Genomic DNA, 22,179 nt, shown 5'->3' with positions numbered 1-22,179 from the left:
CTGCAGTTCTTCTGGATTTAGTTTGGCTGTTGTCAGAATCCTTGTGCATACAAAAATCTCACTGGATTATTACTATTAATAACAAAAGCAATGTTTGGAAAAAATTTAATCTGACATTTCTAAATTTCTACTCTAAGTTGTTTTAAACTGTGCTATAGAAATAAACTTGACAATGACATTGACATTTCCTACTGACACAACTGGTTTAAAACCTTTTTTTTCTTGGGTGAAAATACTATCGTGCCAACGACTTTTGCACAGTACTCTGTATATATATATGTGTATATATATATATATATATATATATATATATATATATATATATATATATATATATATGAACAATTCCATGTGGTCCGTTTTACTTCAAATATTGGTAACTAAATAATAATAATAAAAAAATATCAGCCAGCATAAAAAAAAAGTAAAATAAAAATAATAAAACACTGATAACAAACAATAATAAAAAATGAAATGCTTTCTCTCACCCATGACATGGAATCCAAGCACACAGGTATAGGACGCCCACTCTCGGTCTTTACTTTCAAACCGGTTCCTTAACAGCTTGCAGCCGCTTGCAACATCCCCTTTTTACACAAACATAAACAATTAAATGCATTTTAAATTAAATCTCTCATTGTCTTCTATGAATATGTCTCTGTATATCATGCACACAAGCCTTACAGTATAAAATTTCATAATCGCCGGAGTTAGACATGATGTATTTTCCATCTTTGGACCAGTCGAGGTGAGTAATGAAACTGGAGTGCCCCTGAAGTTACATTTAGGGAAGAGATAAATCTGCATGACTTACAGTGAACTTTAACACAACCCCTATAAACAACAAACCACCATAAAACAGTTTTACATCATTTAAAATACTGTCCCAGCATGCTTTGCTTACTGTGCACTTTCCGAATCGCGTGTAGCGTCGACCACCGTCAGTGACGTTGTAAATGTAGATGAAGTTATCATGGGAACCAACAGCCAAGAAGCTGCCATCTATGTTTGGGTGAGTAGTAAAATAAAAGTTCCGGATTGTTAACAGGCTTATGAGAACTGCAGACCACATTAAAACACATGCCCTATATTCCACAAACAAGCTAGAAACATAAAGATAAGGAAGAGTGAGGCCATAGCTTTTTTTTTGTACAGTGATTTTGTTGACCTCTGACCTGGTGAGTATCTCATTACAGACAACTGCTCGTTCCCATCAGTCAGGTCTGACACCACTTCTTTGGTTTGCAGATCCAGTACAACCCATCTATATAGGTAATGGGTTAAAACCACCAGAAAGCCATTAAAAAGGGAACATTTCACAAGCTCACTGTAAAACTGAAGCTGTAATTGTTATCGGGTGTGCTGTAAATAAATGTTTTACCTTCCAGTACTCAGTCCAACAGAGACAAGAGCTCCGTTTGGGCAGAAATCAGCACACAGACCAGATTCCTAGAGTGATGAATGAATAATTGCAAATTCATTTTCACATTACAATACATTTATGTTCATATTGTGAGGGTGTTTAAATATGCACGTTTCCCACATAAAACTTTTACACCTTAATAAATCAATATTAACTTTGACAAAATGTTTAAAATTTGATATACTCAAATGGGTTTCTGTGTAGACAAAAAAAAACTGTATTTGAACTACTGTTCAAAAATGTCTTCTCAGTAAGTCTGGTCAAGAACCAATTAAACTGATCAAAACTGACTATAAATGCATTTATATTGTTACAAAAGATTCAAAGAATCTTGAAAAAATAAGTTTGATTTCTGAAGGATCATGTGACACTGAAGACTAAAGTAATGGCTTCAGAAAATTCTGCTTTTCCATCAACTGGAAAGATTTTTTTTTCAAAATAAATTAATAATTTTTTTTTTTAAAGTAATAATATTTCATAATATTACAGTTTTTACTGTATTTTTAATCAAATAAACTCACCCTTGGTGAGCATAAGAGACTTCTTTAAAAAAAAAAAGCATAAAAAAATATTACCAACCTCGAATTTTTTAACAGTAAAAAAAATATTAAAATAGAAAAGTTATTTTAAATTGTAAAAAATTTCTTAAAAGGTCTTAACAACCCTAAACTTTTGAGTGGTAGTGTAAGCGTGTTCAGATCACATGACCAGCCAAATACTGTTTACTACACCCATATTATCAAATTACCAAATACTTTCAGCTGTGCATTTCTACTCAGATAACCAATATTTTTTGCATCCATGCCAATAGTGTTGTGACACACAAAAAAACACTTAGAGGCCACTTACACGACACCGTTTTAAACTAAAAACGCAAAACCTTTTATGCATTTTGACTGTTCATTTACTCAACAATGGCATTTCGTGGGCCTTAAAATGCAAACTTTTGAAAACAGTTTTTTTTTAGAATGATGCTGTTATCGTCTCTGTGCAAACTACAAAAACACGAATTTGTGAAAACGGTGACGTCATGCGCATGCGTGCTACGTGATCAGTCAATAGGCGCGGAGTGTTTCTTTACAAAGTTATATCGCCAACTACTGGCGTTGCATGAATAATACAGCGTTTTCTCGGATCAGCGTGAACGGGGATCGTTTTGACAACAGTGTCGTCTGTACAAGAATCCTTTGAAAAACGCAAAGGTTTTTAGTACATCGCTGTAATGTAAATGTACCCTTAGTGTAAATTTTCTGTGACCATTCTGACCTCTAGTGGTGTGCACCAGTCCAGTTTGTGGTCCTCTGCGTTCCACACACACACTTGACGATCATTTCCACAGGTAAGAAAGATGCTCTGGGAGGGGTGTGTGGCCAGACCCCACGTTTCATCCACATGTCCCTGACAATTGAATGAATTCAACGATTTTAGATTCACAAACTAGCTAATCCGGTAAAAATGCTTAAGACAACTGATGGCAACTGAACGATGTATATTTGCATATGAATCCAATCCATCTACCTGTACAATGGCCACAAACCCGTCTGAAAATGTTCCTCTCAGGATTGCATTTCGTGTGGTGCCAACGAGCAGCTCCTCTCCGTCTACATCTGCAATGGTGCGGACTGCACCAAATTTCTCGGGAATCTAGAAGAACAAAGACCATTCAAGAATTTTTGGATTTTTAAACGACACTGTACTTTCACATATTCATATGGCTACAAACACGCAGTTTTGAAGATAGTACAGACTCGTGTTTCACCTCACACTCTCTTTCAGGCGCAAGGTCTGCGCTCCAGCGGATGATCTTGCGGTCCTTGCCTCCACCACTGAGTAAAGCTCCACCCTGCAGGAGGCACATCGTGAAAACGCTGCCTTCGTGAGCACGCGTCTGCTTCATGATCTGCAATGTCTCTGTAGGCGGGGAGAGTAAAACAGGCGGATTAATAAATTTGAAGAGATTGACAGAATCGATATAGTTTCAAATAATGAAAACAGAGCATATTTTAGTTCTAATTTATTTATAGCATCTGTGGCATGCTGTTGTTTACCATAGAGCATAAATTATACTTGTCCCTTAGTTTTAAAAGTAAAGGAAAATCTATTGCACATACAGTACTACTTCTGTACCGACACGGTTGCCAGGTCTGAGCAACAAAACGAGCCAATTGGCCAATCAAAATGAGCCCAATATGATTTTCTCTGTCAGTGGCCGAATTCTTTGCTGATTTTGTACGTCAACCCATGGCAACATCTTAAAAGTAGCCCAATTCCAGGGGAATAACTAAAATGAATAGCTTTAAATGCTACAAATCAATTTAATCATCACAACATTATAACTGAATATGTGAAAGATGGATGTTTATGTAGAGATCTGCTAACGATTAAGGAAGTTGCAATGTAACAGAAGTGTTTGATCATTTCTTCTGTATTGTGAAGAATCATTTTGCACACCCTTTGCTCCTTTTCCTAATGTTTTGATATCAGCAGCTGATTTCCCCCATGTGAGAATGTTCCCCTCAGAGTCTCCCGTCAACACATCGCCCGTAAGACTGAACACGAAGCACATGATGAACTTGGGCTTTTTGTATTTCTGTTAAACACACAATAGACAAAATCAAACACCAAACAAAGAGTGAATACATAGCTGAATGCATTATGAAGCGGTTCTCTACTCAATGTGAGCCTTTAAAGCTAATCATAAACTAGATATGCAGCATATTACTGTAAAATAGTACCCAAGTAAAATGATGATCTCACATGGAAACGCCATAGTACCACAGTATTGTGAGTTTTTAATTTATATAATTTCTTCCCCTTTTCGTGCATGGAAAAGCCCATGATACTGAAATTACAGTGGAGGACAGTCAACTTAGTGGCAGAATATGGACTCACTCCAAAGATGCCCTGTTTCTTGGTCATTGTGAAACCGCTCATGGTCCAGAAGTAGACGTGGGACTTGCCACAGGAGATGATGTTGTTGGTGTCTGTAGGGCTGAATTCCACAGCCAAGACTGCCTCAGTAGTGCTCTGAAACACACACACGCACACACACAGTGAAGACATATAGTTGTGCCAATGGCTCTGTGTTATTACAGGAGAAAAGCTGCAATTCAACTATAAACATCCAGTCAATCTTCAGCTCACGTCAGTTTAATGACAGAAAATTACTGTAATTGTCCTGTATTATCAAAAAGTATAATCCAGAAACTGTAAATACCTCTTCAAAGTTCAGCAGAATATAATGTCATTACTTATGATTTCTAAATTGTTCAGGCTCTTTCATTTTGTTCTGGGTATTCATCTTTTTGTTTCCAGAATTTTACCAAACATACTTCTGAAATGCTCGTGAAATCCTGAATGATATTTAACTCATTGCAAATGACTTTATACAAATAAACCAACTCATACTGAGATGAAAATCTAGATTCACTCAGTCAGCAAACAGAACTCCCTTGACAAAGCGTCATGCTATTCTAAGTCCAACTACTTCCTAAATCCATTACTCGCAGCACAGCCCAAAAATAAAACACGAGGGAGAAAAATTACTTCATACAAATGGCCAGTCTTTAAAGTGCACACAATCACTCACACAAATCAACTGTAAAATATTTAGCTGCTCCCATAGCAACCCCGCTCAAACCGCTCGTGCAGAAGTAGAAAGAAATATTTAGGACAAAGGGTCACACAGAGAAAGAAACTATCCACAATAAAGCTGACAGTTTTTTTTTAGCATTAACAGTGTATGTGCTTGAAAAAAAAAATTGTTAGGCTACTAAAAATGACAATGTAAATCCATGTAGCTTTATGTAGATATTACAATGGTAGAAACTATTGAGCATTTGTGTGTGTGTGCGCATGTGTGTGTGTGTGTGTGTGTGTGTGTGTGTGTGTGTGTGTGTGTGTGTGTGAACAGACCTTGACTTCAGCATGCTTTATATTTTTATTCCAGTCCCACACAGAAAGCATGTGTTCATTGGAATCATCAATTACACAAAGGAATGTACCAGCATCCTATAGCAAGAAAAAAGAGAAAGGAATATATATATATATATATATATATATATATATATATATATATATATATATATATATATATATATATATATATATATATATATATATATATTATATATTCAATCAATCAATCAATCGATCAATGTGTATTTATTTATTTACGTATTTATTCCAAAAGACTGTCACATGATAAAAGTCAATGTTTCTAGTCTATAAATGCTTCATAGACCAAAAGTCTGGATATTTCATTATAGTATTATTTTACATCTTTTATTTATTAATTTCTTTTTTGATATTTTATATTCTTTGCACATGTGAATAGCCATCTCTATTCTCTCTGTCTGCTGTGTTTCAACTGGAAAGAATGCAAAATGGGAGGCAATACTCACTGAATTGGAAAATGCTACGGATCCGACACCTCGCTCAAAAGTGCCGAGGCCGATCTGCTGCAGTGTCAGTAGCGTGTTGGAGTCCCAAATGTGCACAAAGGGCTGAAGAGGCTGAAAAACACACAAAAAACGTAAGAAGGTAATTTATGCATAACATGGACTTTTTTTTCTTTTTTATGAATGTATAACAAACTTACACCATTTCTTTCATTTTTGTTCATGACTTTAATCAATGTCAACCAACATACTAATCTTATTAATCAGTGGAATGTGATTTATTCACCTTGCCATCTTTGTCCACCCCTGCTGTCTGTCCAGATGCCACACGCACCTTGTCCGGGTGGATGGCAAGACTACAGGCCAAAAAGTAAGAGAAAAAGTAAGGACATATTAATCGGAGAAAAAAAAAAATGTTTATAAAAATAGTTTTCTCTAAACTCACCATCTGACACAGTCTGTGTGCTTGCGATAATGCCTTTGTGTTTGGTTGTTGATGTGATACAGGACCACCACGCACGCAATAAAATAAACTGCTTCTCCAGACGGCAACAGGTAAAGGTTTGCTCGACAGTCCCGTCCCCTGTAACCATAGCTGGAAATAAAAGGATCAAGGAACATTTGCTATGTATTAAATAAAGGACATCTAATTCACTGTGTTTGGCCATGTGAGGTAAAGAAATATATAGTATGCATGTATGTATGTATGTATGCAGGGCTTGACATTAACTTTGCTCACCAACCATTTTCAAAGTCATTGGCCACAATTTTGACATTGATACCATGGGGGAAAATGCCACATAGATCTTTTTAATATTATATTATAATTTGGCAGCAGGTTTATTAGGCTGCTGTCACTTTAAGACTTGAGGCACGGATCCATTATACTGTTACACATGTGTTTTTTTTCTCAACTGTTTACGTTCACTTAAAACATAACTGACTGTGTTTACGTGAATACTTGCAAAGGCCGGCATTTTGACATTATTTGACTTTTTAAGCGCAATAAGCAGCAAACAATAACTTAATTTAGTATTGTGAGGCGGCTTTATGTGCACACATTTGGGGTGTGCGAAATTAGTAAAATGATGCACAATACGTGCAATCCCACGCAGAAAATCAAGCCCTGTAACACCAACAATATTCATTCAGAGAAAATGAAACGAGTGAGTGAGGAGAGGCGGATTTGTGTGTCACTCGCTGTCGGAGAGATGAAAGAGAGAAAGCGCAGCTGGTATCGTGCATCTATTCTGCGGAAAATGAGAATTGGAAGCGTTTCAGATATTTCAGTATCGATATGTATCTATATTCTTGACAACACTACACTGCACTTAGTTTATTATTTCAAATGCCTTTTTAAAAGACTACAACTGAAAAATGTATGTAAATCCAACCCGCCAAAGTGGCTAGTAGGAGTGACTGTTACACGCCACTGCTGAAGTCCACCCGCATTTGGGAGGTTGGAGGGTGTTAATGTCAAGCCCTGTATGCAATAAAATGACATATTTTAAGTTTATTTTATGTTACAATTAATTTATATGAAAGTAAATTAATTTTTAATTTAGGTTCAAATGTAATACATTAATAAAAAAATATAAATGCTAAAAAACAACAACAAAATAATTGTTTTAGGATACACCCAGTCGAGATCCAGTTTCTGTGAGGGAAGATCAATTTTCAGCTCCTCGTAGTTCAGAATGTCTGAAGGAATGTACATGGTGATTGGTCGTCCACGGATAAACATCTTGATTGACTGACCTGTAAGCAAAATGAATCTGACTTGAGACACAAGAATACACAACGTGAAAAATTTACGATGAGCACTATAGTTTGTATTTGTTAACTTTCAGAGTACAACATATTATATAACTTACAAAACTATATTTTTTTTATAAGATTTTTTTTTACTCAAATATGTTTAGGCAATTAGTAAGAATCCAGTCCATGATAGAAACCTACTCTGAGTTCCCCTCCTGGACCCCTGAGAGCCTGTTAAAAGATAAAAACACAAACAAACATTATCTCTGCATTTGCAAAACACATTAGGAATTCCTGCAGCCCAACTGCACTCCAGCTAGCTCTACAGGGAGCTCCAATGAGAACACCTCTGACTCACCGCTGTCATTGTCTGGACCTGGATTTGGACTGGCTCGACAGGGAAAATTTTGTTTTTAACAGGGTCTTTTAAAAGCAGTGAGGCATGCAAGTCAATCTGTGTGTCAACTGCGGTGGAATGACAATAAAAGCAACAGCCAGAAACCAATAATCAAAGTTTGCATCAAAACATCACTAACCCCTGAAGATCTTTTATACAGTATAATATGGGTTGTTTTGATACAAGAGATATATCTCGTATTCCTCGGATTTGAGTTTAGAGTTTAAACTATATCCGACTCATGCAGGACCGCTATGTCAATGTTATCAGAGAGATGACAGGTGACGCCGAAACAACATTCCATAAATGTGTCAGTTTCATCCCAGAGGGGAAAAACAACATGTGTTTGATGTTGAGCGCAGTCACGATATTTCAAATAAAACCCCCCATTTACCTTCCCGTTCAGTAAAGTGTGCAGGTGAATAAATTATTAAAACGCCACACGCACACAAACGAGAAGGCCAAGGCAGTGCTGTGAAAATGTGGTGTGGATTTCTGGCACGCAGGGAAAAGGAAACACACATCCATCATCCCGGTCAGAAAAGTCGAGTGGTGCGGTTGCATAACCGACGAGAGTAACTTTCCAGTGTGAGCACAAGCACTCCTGTGTCTCACTGCTGAAGGAAACATGCATAATGAATAAACAAACAAATAAATATATAAAGACTAGACATGAGACCACTTATGGTTTATTATGGTAATTAAAATTCGCCTGTGCTCAGTAACACTTACTCATACGTGTTTATATGCACAGTGACCTCACTGCATCACATTGCATTTTGGACAGAATCTGTTCTCTAATCTAGAATTTGTAGTCTGGGGTCCATGAAGCTATAGCAGAGGGTCTGTGGATGGATACAGTACCATTCAAAAGTCTCGGGTCAGTGAGATTGTTTTTTGTTTTTTTAAAGGGGTGGTTGATTATGATTTCACTTTTTTAACTTTAGTTAGTGTGTAATGTTGCTGTTTGAGCATAAACAACATCTGCAAAGTTACAATGCTTAAAGTTCAAAGCAAAGGGAGATATTTTCTTTTAAAGAAAGTGCTTTTTAAGGACTACAACAGACGGCTGGTAGGGACTATGCAACATTCCTCCCGGGTCAGTGACATCACAAACCCTAAAATTTACATAAACCCCGCCCCCGGGAACGCGATTTATAGATTATCATGACAGAATATTCTAATCAATGATTAGAAAATAGTTAACTCCACATTAGCTACATAAATTTAAACATAAAAAAGTTTTTGAAATTTTCAGGGCACAAGCTGTTGAAGCTCCGCCTTCTGTGCCGGGAGCAGCAGCTCATTTGCATTTAAAGGAACAGACACAAAAACGGTGCATTTTTGCTCACCCTTAAAAAGTGACCATTTTAACATGCTATATAAAAATATCTGTGGGGTATTTTGAGCTAAAACTTCACATACACACTGGGGACATCAAATACTTATTTTACATCTTGTGAAAAGAGCATTATACCACCCCTTTAAAGAAATGAATACTTTTATTCAGCAAGAATGCATTAAATTCACCGAAAGTGACAGTGAAGACATTTATAATGATACAGAAGATTTCTATTTCAAATAACAGAAATGCTGTTCTTTTGAACTTTTTATTAATTAAAGAATCCTGTAAAAAGTTGAGAATTTAACTTGTGCGCAATCTTGGAATATCTCACTGAACATATATGAATAAAGCACAGTATCCATCCTATGTGGTCGAGAACAAAATCGCCACTTCATGGGAGATTTCCACAAAATATCTGTCATAAAAATGAAAGATGCTGCAATCGGGGAAGAAACTGTGGCTCGTTTTTCCCACATCATAAGTGACTTGCGTCTCAGAGCGTGTGGATGAAAAGCAATAAACGTTGTCATGTTATCTTGCGTTTGGATGTTGGTGTTTGGAAACATAATCATGTGAGACGCTTCTGGGAGGGAATTAAACCAAATCATTCTGATGACAGATTTTGGCTCAGTCATTTCAGAATGATCAAACTGACATAAGAAATGCTGTGCGATGCGATTGGTCCACTGGTTAGTCAAGTTATCCAATCACATCTACTGTTGAGTCAAAGTCACAAGAGTTTTTTCGTTGTGCATCAAGGGATTTATTCAGTAAATGTGTTTCCATAGTAGTTTATGTGCATGCCGTCTTATCGGATAAAAATTGTATCCATCAATTTTTTTGCGCACAAATTTATACAATTTATTCACATCTTGGCATTTTCATCCAGATTTTTTTTTTATTGTTTTTACTGCATTTTTTTGGGGATAAAATAAATGAAGCCTCGGTGAGCCTTCTTTGAAAAATAAGTATTTTGAACGGTAGTCTATATAAACATATATAAACTTATTAATATAATATATAAATATATCATTTTTTAAAATGTGGTTATTTTTCTGCAGATTTAAAAAAACAACTTATATCATCTTCAGCGGGTCTACTGCTTCATCATTTGATTGGGTTGCCTCTGTAATGTATAACACACTTAATAACCTCATATTATACAGTGGCACAATAAAACCAGGACATGATAAAGGTACATAATGTAACAATCAGCTTATTGCAATAACATTATTTATGAAAGTAATTATATAGGCTTAATGAGAAACCAAGCGTTATAGTATTATTGGGTCCCTGGGTTGGCTGAGTAATGGTAGATGAAAAGCTGAAAAATTGTTCCCATTATTATTCTGAATCCACAGCTATATGTGTGAGTTGTTGATGAGAGAGATTAAAATATATTATTTTGCTGATTTTTATATATATTATTTTTCCTTATCTTTGGCTGAGGGAAAAACATTTTACTCAAGAAATTGTAACCTGACAATCCTGATTGGAGGAAACTGAACAGACAGTGACTACGTGACGAGTGACATTCAGAAAGGTTAAAATGATCTTGTTCTCCTAACACATGACAGCTTTTCCAGTAATCAAACACACCGGAAGGCATGAGAACAGAAAGGAGCATTGCAAACTGCATAAATAGTGTGACAATAATCTCTGACAATCTCTGTATACAGTTCAGAGGAACTGTACCTGGGGAATTTGAGTAAAAATGAAAAAAAAAATCGACCTAATGCAAGTCTGAATTATGACACAGCAAGGCTGATGAGGTAAGAATAATGAAGAAAAAGAAGGAGAGATAAAGTGAGAGATGCCTTACCTGTGCTAGAGATAATGTCTTTTGCCCGGCTATGGAGACAAACACATCAATGAATGAATGAATGAATCATTTAACATACTGAAAACAGAGAATATATACAGTGAGGAAAATAAGTATTTGAACACCCTGCTATTTTGCAAGTTCTCCCATTCGGAAATCATGGAGAGGTCTGAAATTGTCATCGTAGGTGCATGTCCACTGTGAGAGACATAATCTAAAAAAAAATCCAGAAATCACAATATATGATTTTTTAACTATTTATTTATGTGATACAGCTGCAAATAAGTATTTGAACACCTGTCTATCAGCTAGAATTCTGACCCTCAAAGACCTGTTAGTCTGCCTTTAAAATGTCCACCTCCACTCCATTTATTATCCTAAATTAGATGCACCTGTTTGAGGTCGTTAGCTGCATAAAGACACCTGTCCACCCCATACAATCAGTAAGAATCCAACTACTAACATGGCCAAGACCAAAGAGCTGTCCAAAGACACTAGAGACAAAATTGTACACCTCCACAAGGCTGGAAAGGGCTACGGGGAAATTGCCAAGCAGCTTGGTGAAAAAAGGTCCACTGTTAGAGCAATCATTAGAAAATGGAAGAAGCTAAACATGACTGTCAATCTCCCTCGGACTGGGGCTCCATGCAAGATCTCACCTCGTGGGGTCTCAATGATCCTAAGAAAGGTGAGAAATCAGCCCAGAACTACACGGGAAGAGCTGGTCAATGACCTGAAAAGAGCTAGGACCACCGTTTCCAAGGTTACTGTTGGTAATACACTAAGACGTCATGGTTTGAAATCATGCATGGCACGGAAGGTTCCAAAGACCTGTTAGTCTGCCTTTAAAATGTCCACCTCCACTCCATTTATTATCCTAAATTAGATGCACCTGTTTGAGGTCGTTAGCTGCATAAAGACACCTGTCCACCCCATACAATCAGTAAGAATCCAACTACTAACATGGCCAAGACCAAAGAGCTGTCCAAAGACACTAGAGACAAAATTGTACACCTCCACAAGGCTGGAAAGGGCTACGGGGAAATTGCCAAGCAGCTTGGTGAAAAAAGGTCCACTGTTAGAGCAATCATTAGAAAATGGAAGAAGCTAAACATGACTGTCAATCTCCCTCGGACTGGGGCTCCATGCAAGATCTCACCTCGTGGGGTCTCAATGATCCTAAGAAAGGTGAGAAATCAGCCCAGAACTACACGGGAAGAGCTGGTCAATGACCTGAAAAGAGCTAGGACCACCGTTTCCAAGGTTACTGTTGGTAATACACTAAGACGTCATGGTTTGAAATCATGCATGGCACGGAAGGTTCCCCTGCTTGAACCAGCACATGTCAAGGCCCGTTTTAAGTTTGCCAATGACCATTTGGATGATCATGGGAGAAAGTCATGTGGTCAGATGAGACCAAAATAGAACTTTTTGGTCATAATTCCACTAAACGTGTTTGGAGGAAGAAGAATGATGAGTACCATCCCAAGAACACCATCCCTACTGTGAAGCATGGGGGTGGTAGCATCATGCTTTGGGGGTGTTTTTCTGCACATGGGACAGGGCGACTGCACTGTATTAAGAAGAGGATGACCGGGGCCATGTATTGCGAGATTTTGGGGAACAACCTCCTTCCCTCAGTTAGAGCATTGAAGATGGGTCGAGACTGGGTCTTCATGACCTGAAGCACACAGCCAGGATAACCAAGGAGTGGCTCTGTAAGAAGCATATCAAGGTTCTGGCGTGGCCTATCCAGTCTCCAGACCTAAACCCAATAGAGAATCTTTGGAGGGAGCTCAAACTCCGTGTTTCTCAGCGACAGCCCAGAAACCTGACTGATCTAGAGAAGATCTGTGTGGAGGAGTGGGCCAAAATCCCTCCTGCAGTGTGTGCAAACCTGGTGAAAAACTACAGGAAACATTTGACCTCTGTAATTGCAAACAAAGGCTACTGTACCAAATATTAACATTGATTTTCTCAGGTGTTCAAATACTTATTTGCAGCTGTATCATACAAATAAATAGTTAAAAAATCATACATTGTGATTTCTGGATTTTTTTTTTTAGATTATGTCTCTCACAGTGGACATGCACCTATGATGACAATTTCAGACCCCTCCATGATTTCTAAGTGGGAGAACTTGCAAAATAGCAGGGTGTTCAAATACTTATTTTCCTCACTGTATTTATATATATACACTAAAGTACAACAAGAAATGTAATTTTTTTTAAAGGCATGCCAGCTTCTTTAGCTATTTTCATCACAAAAAAATAAAAAACAAAACATATTCAGTTATGAAACTAAATTATTATTATTATTATTATAGAAACTAATTAAGATATTTAATATCCATTATACAAGAAATTTCATGATAACAAGATTCTCATGAAATGCATTCAAATATTAAATATAACAATCTCAATCAAAAGCATCTGTGGCATTCTGTCAGTTAGTACTAAATCATTTTCCCTCATCCAACTTAAAGTGCCCCTTTTATGCTTTTTCAAATATTACCTTTTATGTAACGTGTAATACAGCTGTTTGTGAATGTAAAAGGTATGCAAAGTTTTAAAGATCAAAGTGCTGGAGTTATTGTCTCCTAAAAGAAAGAATCGATACTGAACTGCCAAAAATGAGTTATCAGTAATGTCAGTCTCACTTCCAGTTACAAACCTATGTAGGTTTGTAACACGTTTGCATAATGAAGTCCATTGGCTGACTGTGTCCTACTACAACATCTACTCTGACCCTCAAACACAGTGGTTGTAGCTGATGAGGCCTGAAAGAGTTTTTTGTTAACATGTTGAGATAGTTTTCTGTGCTACAAAAGCAAATCCACTTTGCATGCTTGCGCTTGAATTGATACAGTTAAACTGATGCCATCATTACTGTTCGCTTCAAACACTGAGGAAGCCTCCGGAGCTGAAATTCAGACTCAGTAATAGGGGTTTCTTTTTCGACTTGCGCTGCAGTAGACCAATCACAACAGACTGAGCTGTCTAACCAATCAGAGCAGAGTAGACCAATCACAACAGACTGAGCCGTCTAACCAATCAGAGCAGAGTAGACCAATCACAACAGACTGACCAATCAGAGCAGAGTAGGCTTGTGCAAATGAGGAGTTTAGAGAGAATGGATCCTTGATTGAATCATTTCGGACACTGTGAGAAAAGAGATGATGCTGCAATGTATATTATGAGAAAATGTAAGTGTTTTTTGTCTTTGAATGCATGTAAACCTATTGTAAGAAACCTTCAAAATAAAATTAGGAACCTTTAAAATAGCATAATAGGGGCACAATGAAAAAATGAAGCACAATGGAGATACTAGGTGCCTTACATATTGCCTGAGGGGCTGCACACCTTTCTCCAATGGGCCAACTGATAAAACTTGAAAAACCTGGTAAACCCAGTAACTTTTTACATGAAATTCAAGCAACAACGGACATAACACAAACAATCCTACATGGAGCAAACTTCACCGACTGTTAAGTGATTGATGATTTAAACAAATTTACAACTTAAAGGGTTAGTTCACCCAAAAATGAAAATTATGTCATTAATGACTCACCCTCATGTCGTTCCAAGCCCGTAAGACCTCCGTTCATCTTCGGGACACAGTTTAAGATATTTTAGATTTAGTCCGAGAGCTTTCTGTCCCTCCATTGAAAGTCAATGGACGGCATACTGTCCATGTCCAGAAAGGCAATGCAGACATCATCAAAGTAGTGTATGTGACATCAGTGGCTCAATCTTAAGCTTATCAAGCGACGAGAATACTTTTGCTGGTCATGTGTGATGAGTGTGATGTACAACACAGACGCGCTGCGCAAAAACACTACGTGAACTCACTCGAGGCCTAGAGAGAAGGAAATGAATAGTGGAATAAAGTCGTTATTTTTGTTTACTTTTTGCGCACAAAAAGTATTCTCGCCGCTTGATAAACTTAAGATTGAGCCACTGATGTCACATACACTACTTTGATGATGTCTGTATTGCCTTTCTGGACATGGACAGTATACCGTCCATTGACTTTCAATGGAGGAACAGAAAGCTCTCGGACTAAATCTACAATATCTTAAACTGTGTTCCGAAGATGAACGGAGGTCTTACGGGCTTGGAACGACATGAGGGTGAGTATTAATGACATAATTTTCATTTTTGGGTGAACTAACCCTTTAAATAACAGAATCATTGTAAATGCTTGAACAATAAGAGAATCGCTGTTTTTCTTTTACAAACCTCTGATAGACTTGCTCCAGAGATATCTATTGTATTTGCATTACCACAACAATCTTTCTGTTGTTTCTATAAACTGAGGGATGAGTCATAACGATTTTCTGTGGTAATCGACAGCATCATAGATTGTGCTGATAGAGCTTAACGTATTTATTTACTCTGAAAGATTCACTTATGATGAGTGATAAGTTCAGAGCATGAACTGAAAAAAAAAGCGGTTCTCACCTCTCCAGACTCGGAGACCGTGTGAGTAAGTTGGTCGAGGAGGCCGCTTTCTTAGAAAGCCGCAGTTTGGTCTTGTCTTGAGAGTCCTTACTTCTCTCACTGTTCCTCCTGACCCTGATTTTCAAGAAGAGATATTAGTTAATTACTCCATGAGGCATAAAAATCTGATTCACAGAGTGCATGCAAGCATTAATCAATGCAGATACGAGCATGCTAACATGAACGTCACAGAACGTGCTTAGCGTGATTTGAGTTTCCCATCAAGTTTGGACAGCATGCAAATGCACCTATTATTAAAAACCAACAACCCACAATCACCCAGAATCAATCCATCATGCAGACACACACACAAGAAAACCATGCAAATAAATCAGAAATCAGAGTTAATGTTTGAGTCACAGTGAATTTGCCCCATATACTTATTGAGTGAGGGAGTATGAGTCTGTGCTCACTGAGGGATTGTTTCCTCTTGCACGCCCTATTTCCTGTTCTTCTGAATACCCTTAGAGGCATCCAATAAAAGCTACATGAAACAGGAAATAACTGTGGTCACGTGATCAATGATGATACTTGCGGTGACAGACAGAGAAGTGAAACGCGGCTGATAAAGGGGGCTGTCCACTTTTAAATAATGTTGAAGCCTTACCCTGACACACTTTTAACACATTCTTTATGGTAGTCTAAAACATTATATCAGCCAGGCTGCTAACTTAAGAGACAATGCACAAATGTCTTATAACATTTATAAAATAAATGTTCATTTATTATCATATAAGTCTCATTTTCCATCATATATACTCTACCATTCAACAATTTGGGGTCAGTAAGATTATTATTCTTTTTTTAAAGAAATTAATACTTTTTTTATTCACTAAGGATACATTACATTTCTCAGAATTGACAGTAAAGACATTTATAAAGCAGTTTCCTAACTTAATTTTAATTGTAACATATGGTCAGTGTCTATTTAATCAACGCATGGAACTTGTCATGCATTGAACTTTCAAACCGTGCCAGTGTGGTCCATGGTACGGCATTAGTTTCAGAGTTCGTCTGCACGAAATGTTTTTAAAAAACACACCACTGTTTTCATTCAGTGCTAATCTAGCAGAAGAGAGACAAGTTACAGACCACCATCTGAAATGGTCTTCAAGAATCTTAGGGGCCACTGTAGGTCATTTTCAACCTTCTGTCAACGTAATCTTGCGTTATCTTGTTCACTGTTCAGTTCATAATGTAGTATTTAATTCTGGGTAGCCAGGCTCTGAGATGCATTCGTAAACCACTTTAACATTCTTACAGCATATTTACATACACTGATTGGTCACGTTTAGACATTTTTAACTGTTCCCTCATGCTGAAACTAAACAAAGCGTGAATCTTTAACGAAGCAGGCATTGTTTATTATTTTTGTCTGGTGCTCTGTTGCGAAACAATCTGCCGTAACACTCTAGCATCACGTAACGTGGACTCGATAACCCTTTTGCTTGATATCCATGCAAGGATACCCAGAAGGGACGGGACATAACTATCAGTAAAGCGCTGTTTACATGGAACAAAATCCACCCACAAGAATTATAACATTCCATTTGAGGGAACCAAGAAATACAGAAGTTACACAGACATTTACACACACCGAAAGACCACCCAAAGCATGCATGCAGATAAATCAGTCAATGAATCAAGAGATTTGCTTTATTTATGAGATTAAGTGAGATTATTTGATGGGTTAGTATGATTTTAATGCCCCAGCATGCTCAATCATGAGCTTTTGTGTTTCTGCAAAACCGTGTTACAGACAAGATTCCCAGGAGCTGTTCTGACATATATACTCAGACATTTCGACATTCCTGTCACACTGACAGCTTTACGGTTTAGAAATTATCTCACATGTTCCGTATTTACCTGAAGGGGAGTCGACGGGTCTCGATTACACAATGTTACAGCTGCATTTATTGAGGAATGATGCACTATTCTTGCAACCGTATTAACGGACAAGCATGCCTTACCTAACTAAATCAACACTGCAACTGAACAAACACTTGCTGCCAACTGTCCATCCCTTTCCTATTAAAAACTCAAAGCTAAAATTACTAGAACTCTGACATCTGTCCCCACAAATCACAATGCATTTCCAAAGAAGTCAAAGCATGAACTAAATCCAAAAACAAATGTAAATCTCTGTTGGCACAGAGCTGTGCTCTTTAAAAGAGATGAATGAATGCCAGAAGTACAATAATACTGTCAAATTCGTCATCCTGAAGTGCCCTTAGGGATACAAACGTCTGTGTCTCTGGCGTTACTAAAGTACTTAGTTTTTTAAAGCTTTTTAAAAAATATCTTTTGCAATGTTATTTCAGTTTAAATAAACAGGAACCATGTCTCTATATGTACTTTAATACATATACTATAATAGTATAATAGATCTCTTGAATATACTATTTTGAGTATATTCATATATTTTTTACAACTTATTTTTTTCTATTGTTTTCAGTATATATGTATTGAAAGAGTAATGGTAGTAGTAGTACGTTAAAACATCTATAAATGAGATCATAAATGTATATCATCTATAAATGTAATCTATTAATTTCTTTAATTAATTTGTGTTTTTGTCATTTACATGGAGAGGATAACAGTTTCATTTTCAAAAACTGTTATCCTCTCCATGTAAATGACAAAAACACAAATTTGTGGAGACGGTGACGTCATGAGCATTACATGCTCAATGCTTTCACCATCTGTCTTGATTGTATTCACCGCTCTGTAGAAAAATGCAAATGTGCGCAGGTGCATAGTGTTTCTTTATAAAGTAACATCGCCAACTAAAGGCCTGGAATGAACGTTGTCTTCTGTACTCGAAACTTTTTCCAAAACTCGTACCCTAAAACTGATGCACTAACATCTCAAGTAAAATCAGAGCTGACCTAAATCGCACGCTCCTAATGATTATCCACTCATGCTTGTATGTAAATAAAGCCCAATCTGGGTGCCAAAACCGGCTCAACAAGCTGTAACTTTGGTTTGTGCAGCAACGCAAGCATTAGTGTTAGGATTAAAACCAAAACCAGAGGCAGTGAATTCAAGCAGCCAGCCAACGCTTGACTCCACTTTCGGGGGTCAACGCACAGTGTTTTCTCATCCTCCCGAATGGCGGAGAGTGGGCCTCCGTATGGGATGGAGGTCGGCTCTTTTGGCGGTGCCGGCGAGCAGGACGTTGGGGTTTGAGGGCATGAACCCTGACTGTCTTCGCTGCTTTTGCTCAGTTGTTGCTGGAGGGTTCTGATTGTGGTGGGCTGGATGGCGTCTTCTACTAGGGCGCTCCAGGTTTGGTCTTCATTGCCGTCTTCCTCCTCTCCCCTGAGCTTGGTCGGGGTTTCATCAGCGAAAGGGACGCCTTCAGGTAATGCATCCTCCAAGGAGAGACTCTGGCTGGTCCGTGTCAGGGCCAGCGGGACGGCATTGTGATTTGGGATCCACGGTTCGGTCTGTGTGCACATGTCACTAGTGCTCGGTTTGCGGTTGGAAATGGTTTTAGCCCCGCCCTCCCCATTTTCAGCTGTGTTTGAGATACAGCTAAAGATACACAAACAAAACAGTGTTTAATTGTGTTTGAGATGAACATTGTCTAGAAATGCTGTCTGTTTGGGAGAAAAAAATGCTACTTGTTAGTTAAAGTGAACAACAACCCAAAAATGAAAATTTACTCATTCTTATGTTGTTCCAAACATCTATGACTTTCTTTTCATGGAACACATTGGGGGTAAAATCACGTTTCCGGGGGTCACCGCAATTCGACAATTACTTGTAGCGATTAAAGGGGCAGGGGGGCTCATTACCTCTATGCATCCAACACCCCAGAATCTGAAAATAGTCTTTATTCTCATTCAGAGAACCAATGAACCAATCAGAGAGATTTGATGCACTGTTTCTGAACTCAATACAAGCAAGAGCAACTTAAATTTCAGCCTGTTTGTCAGCAAAGCTATCATTTGACTTCAAAAGACTGCTAAAAATTCAATTGGACTACTTTAATGATACGTTTATGGCAGTGGTTTTTAACCTTTCTGATATGTTGACATTGTTGTCCAACACATTATTTGAAGGCCTCCCCATTTACTGTCAGCCAAGATAATTTTGGCATTTTTGCTGTAGTTATGACAAAGCTGCTTGTTCTCAAACTTTATTAACATTAACTGGGAGAATTAATATATTAAACATAAATGGCAATTCTTTTTGATACATTTGCTTGTTTTCAGCAGAAGAGTCATACGGTTTGGAAGAACATGAGTGGGAGTCAACGATGACAGATTTCTAATTTATGAAATCCTTTCATTACTACTTTCATAACCGGAGTTCCTTGCTCAATGGCCCGATGGCAATAGCTCAAGGTTCAGTCCGAGTGGGGTTTAAACCTACAACATTTCAGGCACAGTTCAAACTAATCACAATACAATAACGCAGGCCTGTGGTAAACTTAAAAGAGCAACTGTAATTTACATTTCCTGACATACAAATAAGAAACTGAAGAAACAAAAAATGATAAACACAAACAACAGAGTTTTTTTCAGTTTTCCCCTTTTCCCTGGATGCTGCCCAGTGCCCACAATGTCCCAAATGTGAAGTTTGCCAAGGAATGTTGCTCTGCTTCTTTGTATTAAACACGTGGGCAGCCAGACTGTTTTTCACAGAGCTTTTCTCTTCTCAGTATCGTCAAGCATATCTGCAACTTCAGCAAGATGTTACTGCATTTCATTTGAAGATGACAGTTTACTTTACTTTAACAAATAACTGTGTGACTGTGAGTTGACTGTTTTCTGTTAATCAGCCTTGTACTTTAACTCCACATATAATGTTGCTGTGTTACCTTTTAAGCTAATCATTAAAGTAAATAACACTATCCAGAGTCATCTGTACCTGTTGGATGTCTGGTGACATCCATCAAGAGAGCTGGTAGACAGTCTGCAAGGTTTAGAGATCCCATCCACGTAACAGGAATGATTTAACACTCGGGCTGCAGCAGGGTTCACTGATGTTGTACACACATACAGACACACAGACACACAGACACACATATATTTGCATGAAGTCTCTATACAACAATAACTTTAATTTAGAAAAAAAAAAAACAATGCAATCAAATCTGTAGCAATACATTTAAAACATGTGGCAATATCTTTACAGTAGCTCATTAACAAACCTCTTACCAGCAATCAGCTGCTGCTTAAGCAGGGGTATCTGTTGATCATGGAGGCGGAGTTTGCGTAAGGCGTCGGCCAATGAGGACTTCAGTAGCGTTATTTCATCTTCCTGTGCTTGGAGGCGCACCTCCATTAAAGACAGCCTGTCTGGACACCCTGTGCTGCTTTCTGCCGACACATCATCTAGATGAAAACAACAAAGCATAATTATAAAGATCTCACAAAGAACACATCTGGGACAAATGTCACACCAAACGAAAAAAAATAAAAATAAAAAATTATTAAATAAAAAATCAAATAAAGGCAGTGCAACATAAACGGCCATTTCGTATAATTATTTAAGTACTTCAAAGTTTGAATAAAATCACATTATTTATTTGCATTAAAGTAATGAGATGCAAAGAATCTTAATGGTCCTAAAAGGAATAGGGCTGGTCCGAATACCATTTTTCGAAGCTTCGGTAGTAATGAACATCGAATATTCGAAGCTTCGGAGAGAGGGGGCTGAACATATTCTTCTCTTTAATAAAGGCAGTATTCTCAGTGTCTGTCTGTCCGTTTGCATTTTGATTATTTCGAGAGCCGTTCATCCAATCAACTTCACAAGGGAGTGCAGTGTTGCATTTGGTAAAAATATAGATGGACACGGGAGACGCGACACGTTCAGAATTAATAAACTTTTAGTAAACTACAGAACAGCGCGAGCGGGAAGCGACGCACCTCACGCGGGGAGGGCTTATATGCTCCAAGAACGGGACACTGCACTAGTGATATAAAACACACACACACAGGTCTGTTAACTTAAGCAATACTTTTAAGGTAGTCTAATATTTTTCTGACTAACAAATTACTGAAACAGTAAAGGGTATATTTAAATAAATAAAAACGAAAATTAAATAAAGAAAAAACGAAATTTAAATAAATAAAAAACGAAATTTAAAAAAAGAAAAACGAAATTTAAATAAATAAAAACGAAATTTAAATAAAGAAAAAACGAAATTTAAAAAAAGAAAAACGAAATTTAAATAGAGAACGAAGTTTAAATTGCACACTGCCTCACGCAGGCAGTGTGCAAACTCCAACCTGTTAACATGGGAGCCGAAATAAAAACGGACACGCCACGCAGCCAGTGTGTCGCCGGCCTTATTCAAGCGCGCATGAAAACCGCTTCGCGGGGAATCCCAGGTGTGCAAAAAAACAACAAAAAAAAACAGAATATTCGAATGTCAAATTTTCAAATCGAATACCAACCCACCGAACGAATATTCGAATATTCGACTATTCGGGCCCAGCCCTAAAAAGGATACATTTTCTGAATGCAAAATTTCATAAGTGTATGAGGTTTAGGATATATGTGAACTTTTTATAAC

General features: G+C 37.6%; 1 protein-coding gene across 2 annotated transcripts in view; it reads right to left on the bottom strand.

Annotated features, from left to right (window-relative positions):
* Nucleotides 1–22,179, bottom strand: part of eml3 (EMAP like 3) — a 39,648-nt gene that overhangs the window by 1,850 nt on the left and 15,619 nt on the right. The window contains exons 2-22 of one of the 2 annotated variants that reach the window (XM_081359404.1): nucleotides 20,816–20,992; nucleotides 20,526–20,637; nucleotides 18,738–19,184; nucleotides 15,609–15,722; nucleotides 11,146–11,174; nucleotides 7,783–7,812; nucleotides 7,461–7,581; nucleotides 6,269–6,418; nucleotides 6,110–6,179; nucleotides 5,827–5,937; nucleotides 5,339–5,434; nucleotides 4,316–4,450; nucleotides 3,875–4,013; nucleotides 3,183–3,334; nucleotides 2,942–3,067; nucleotides 2,690–2,821; nucleotides 1,382–1,449; nucleotides 1,176–1,264; nucleotides 905–1,002; nucleotides 685–772; nucleotides 489–587 (exon numbers count right to left, since the gene is read on the bottom strand). In XM_081359404.1, the coding sequence (XP_081215530.1) occupies nucleotides 489–587; nucleotides 685–772; nucleotides 905–1,002; nucleotides 1,176–1,264; nucleotides 1,382–1,449; nucleotides 2,690–2,821; nucleotides 2,942–3,067; nucleotides 3,183–3,334; nucleotides 3,875–4,013; nucleotides 4,316–4,450; nucleotides 5,339–5,434; nucleotides 5,827–5,937; nucleotides 6,110–6,179; nucleotides 6,269–6,418; nucleotides 7,461–7,581; nucleotides 7,783–7,812; nucleotides 11,146–11,174; nucleotides 15,609–15,722; nucleotides 18,738–19,184; nucleotides 20,526–20,637; nucleotides 20,816–20,992 (2,583 nt within the window). The remainder of the gene's footprint in view (nucleotides 1–488; nucleotides 588–684; nucleotides 773–904; nucleotides 1,003–1,175; nucleotides 1,265–1,381; nucleotides 1,450–2,689; nucleotides 2,822–2,941; nucleotides 3,068–3,182; nucleotides 3,335–3,874; nucleotides 4,014–4,315; nucleotides 4,451–5,338; nucleotides 5,435–5,826; nucleotides 5,938–6,109; nucleotides 6,180–6,268; nucleotides 6,419–7,460; nucleotides 7,582–7,782; nucleotides 7,813–11,145; nucleotides 11,175–15,608; nucleotides 15,723–18,737; nucleotides 19,185–20,525; nucleotides 20,638–20,815; nucleotides 20,993–22,179) is intronic. The other variant, XM_081359405.1, reaches the window with a different exon arrangement.

The sequence above is a fragment of the Scardinius erythrophthalmus genome, assembly GCF_964197995.2.
Source record: "Scardinius erythrophthalmus genome assembly, chromosome: 2".
Taxonomy (NCBI): Eukaryota; Metazoa; Chordata; class Actinopteri; order Cypriniformes; family Leuciscidae; genus Scardinius; species Scardinius erythrophthalmus.
The sequence above is the reverse complement of the archived record's forward strand: the minus strand, read 5'-3'. Positions and strand labels throughout refer to the sequence as shown.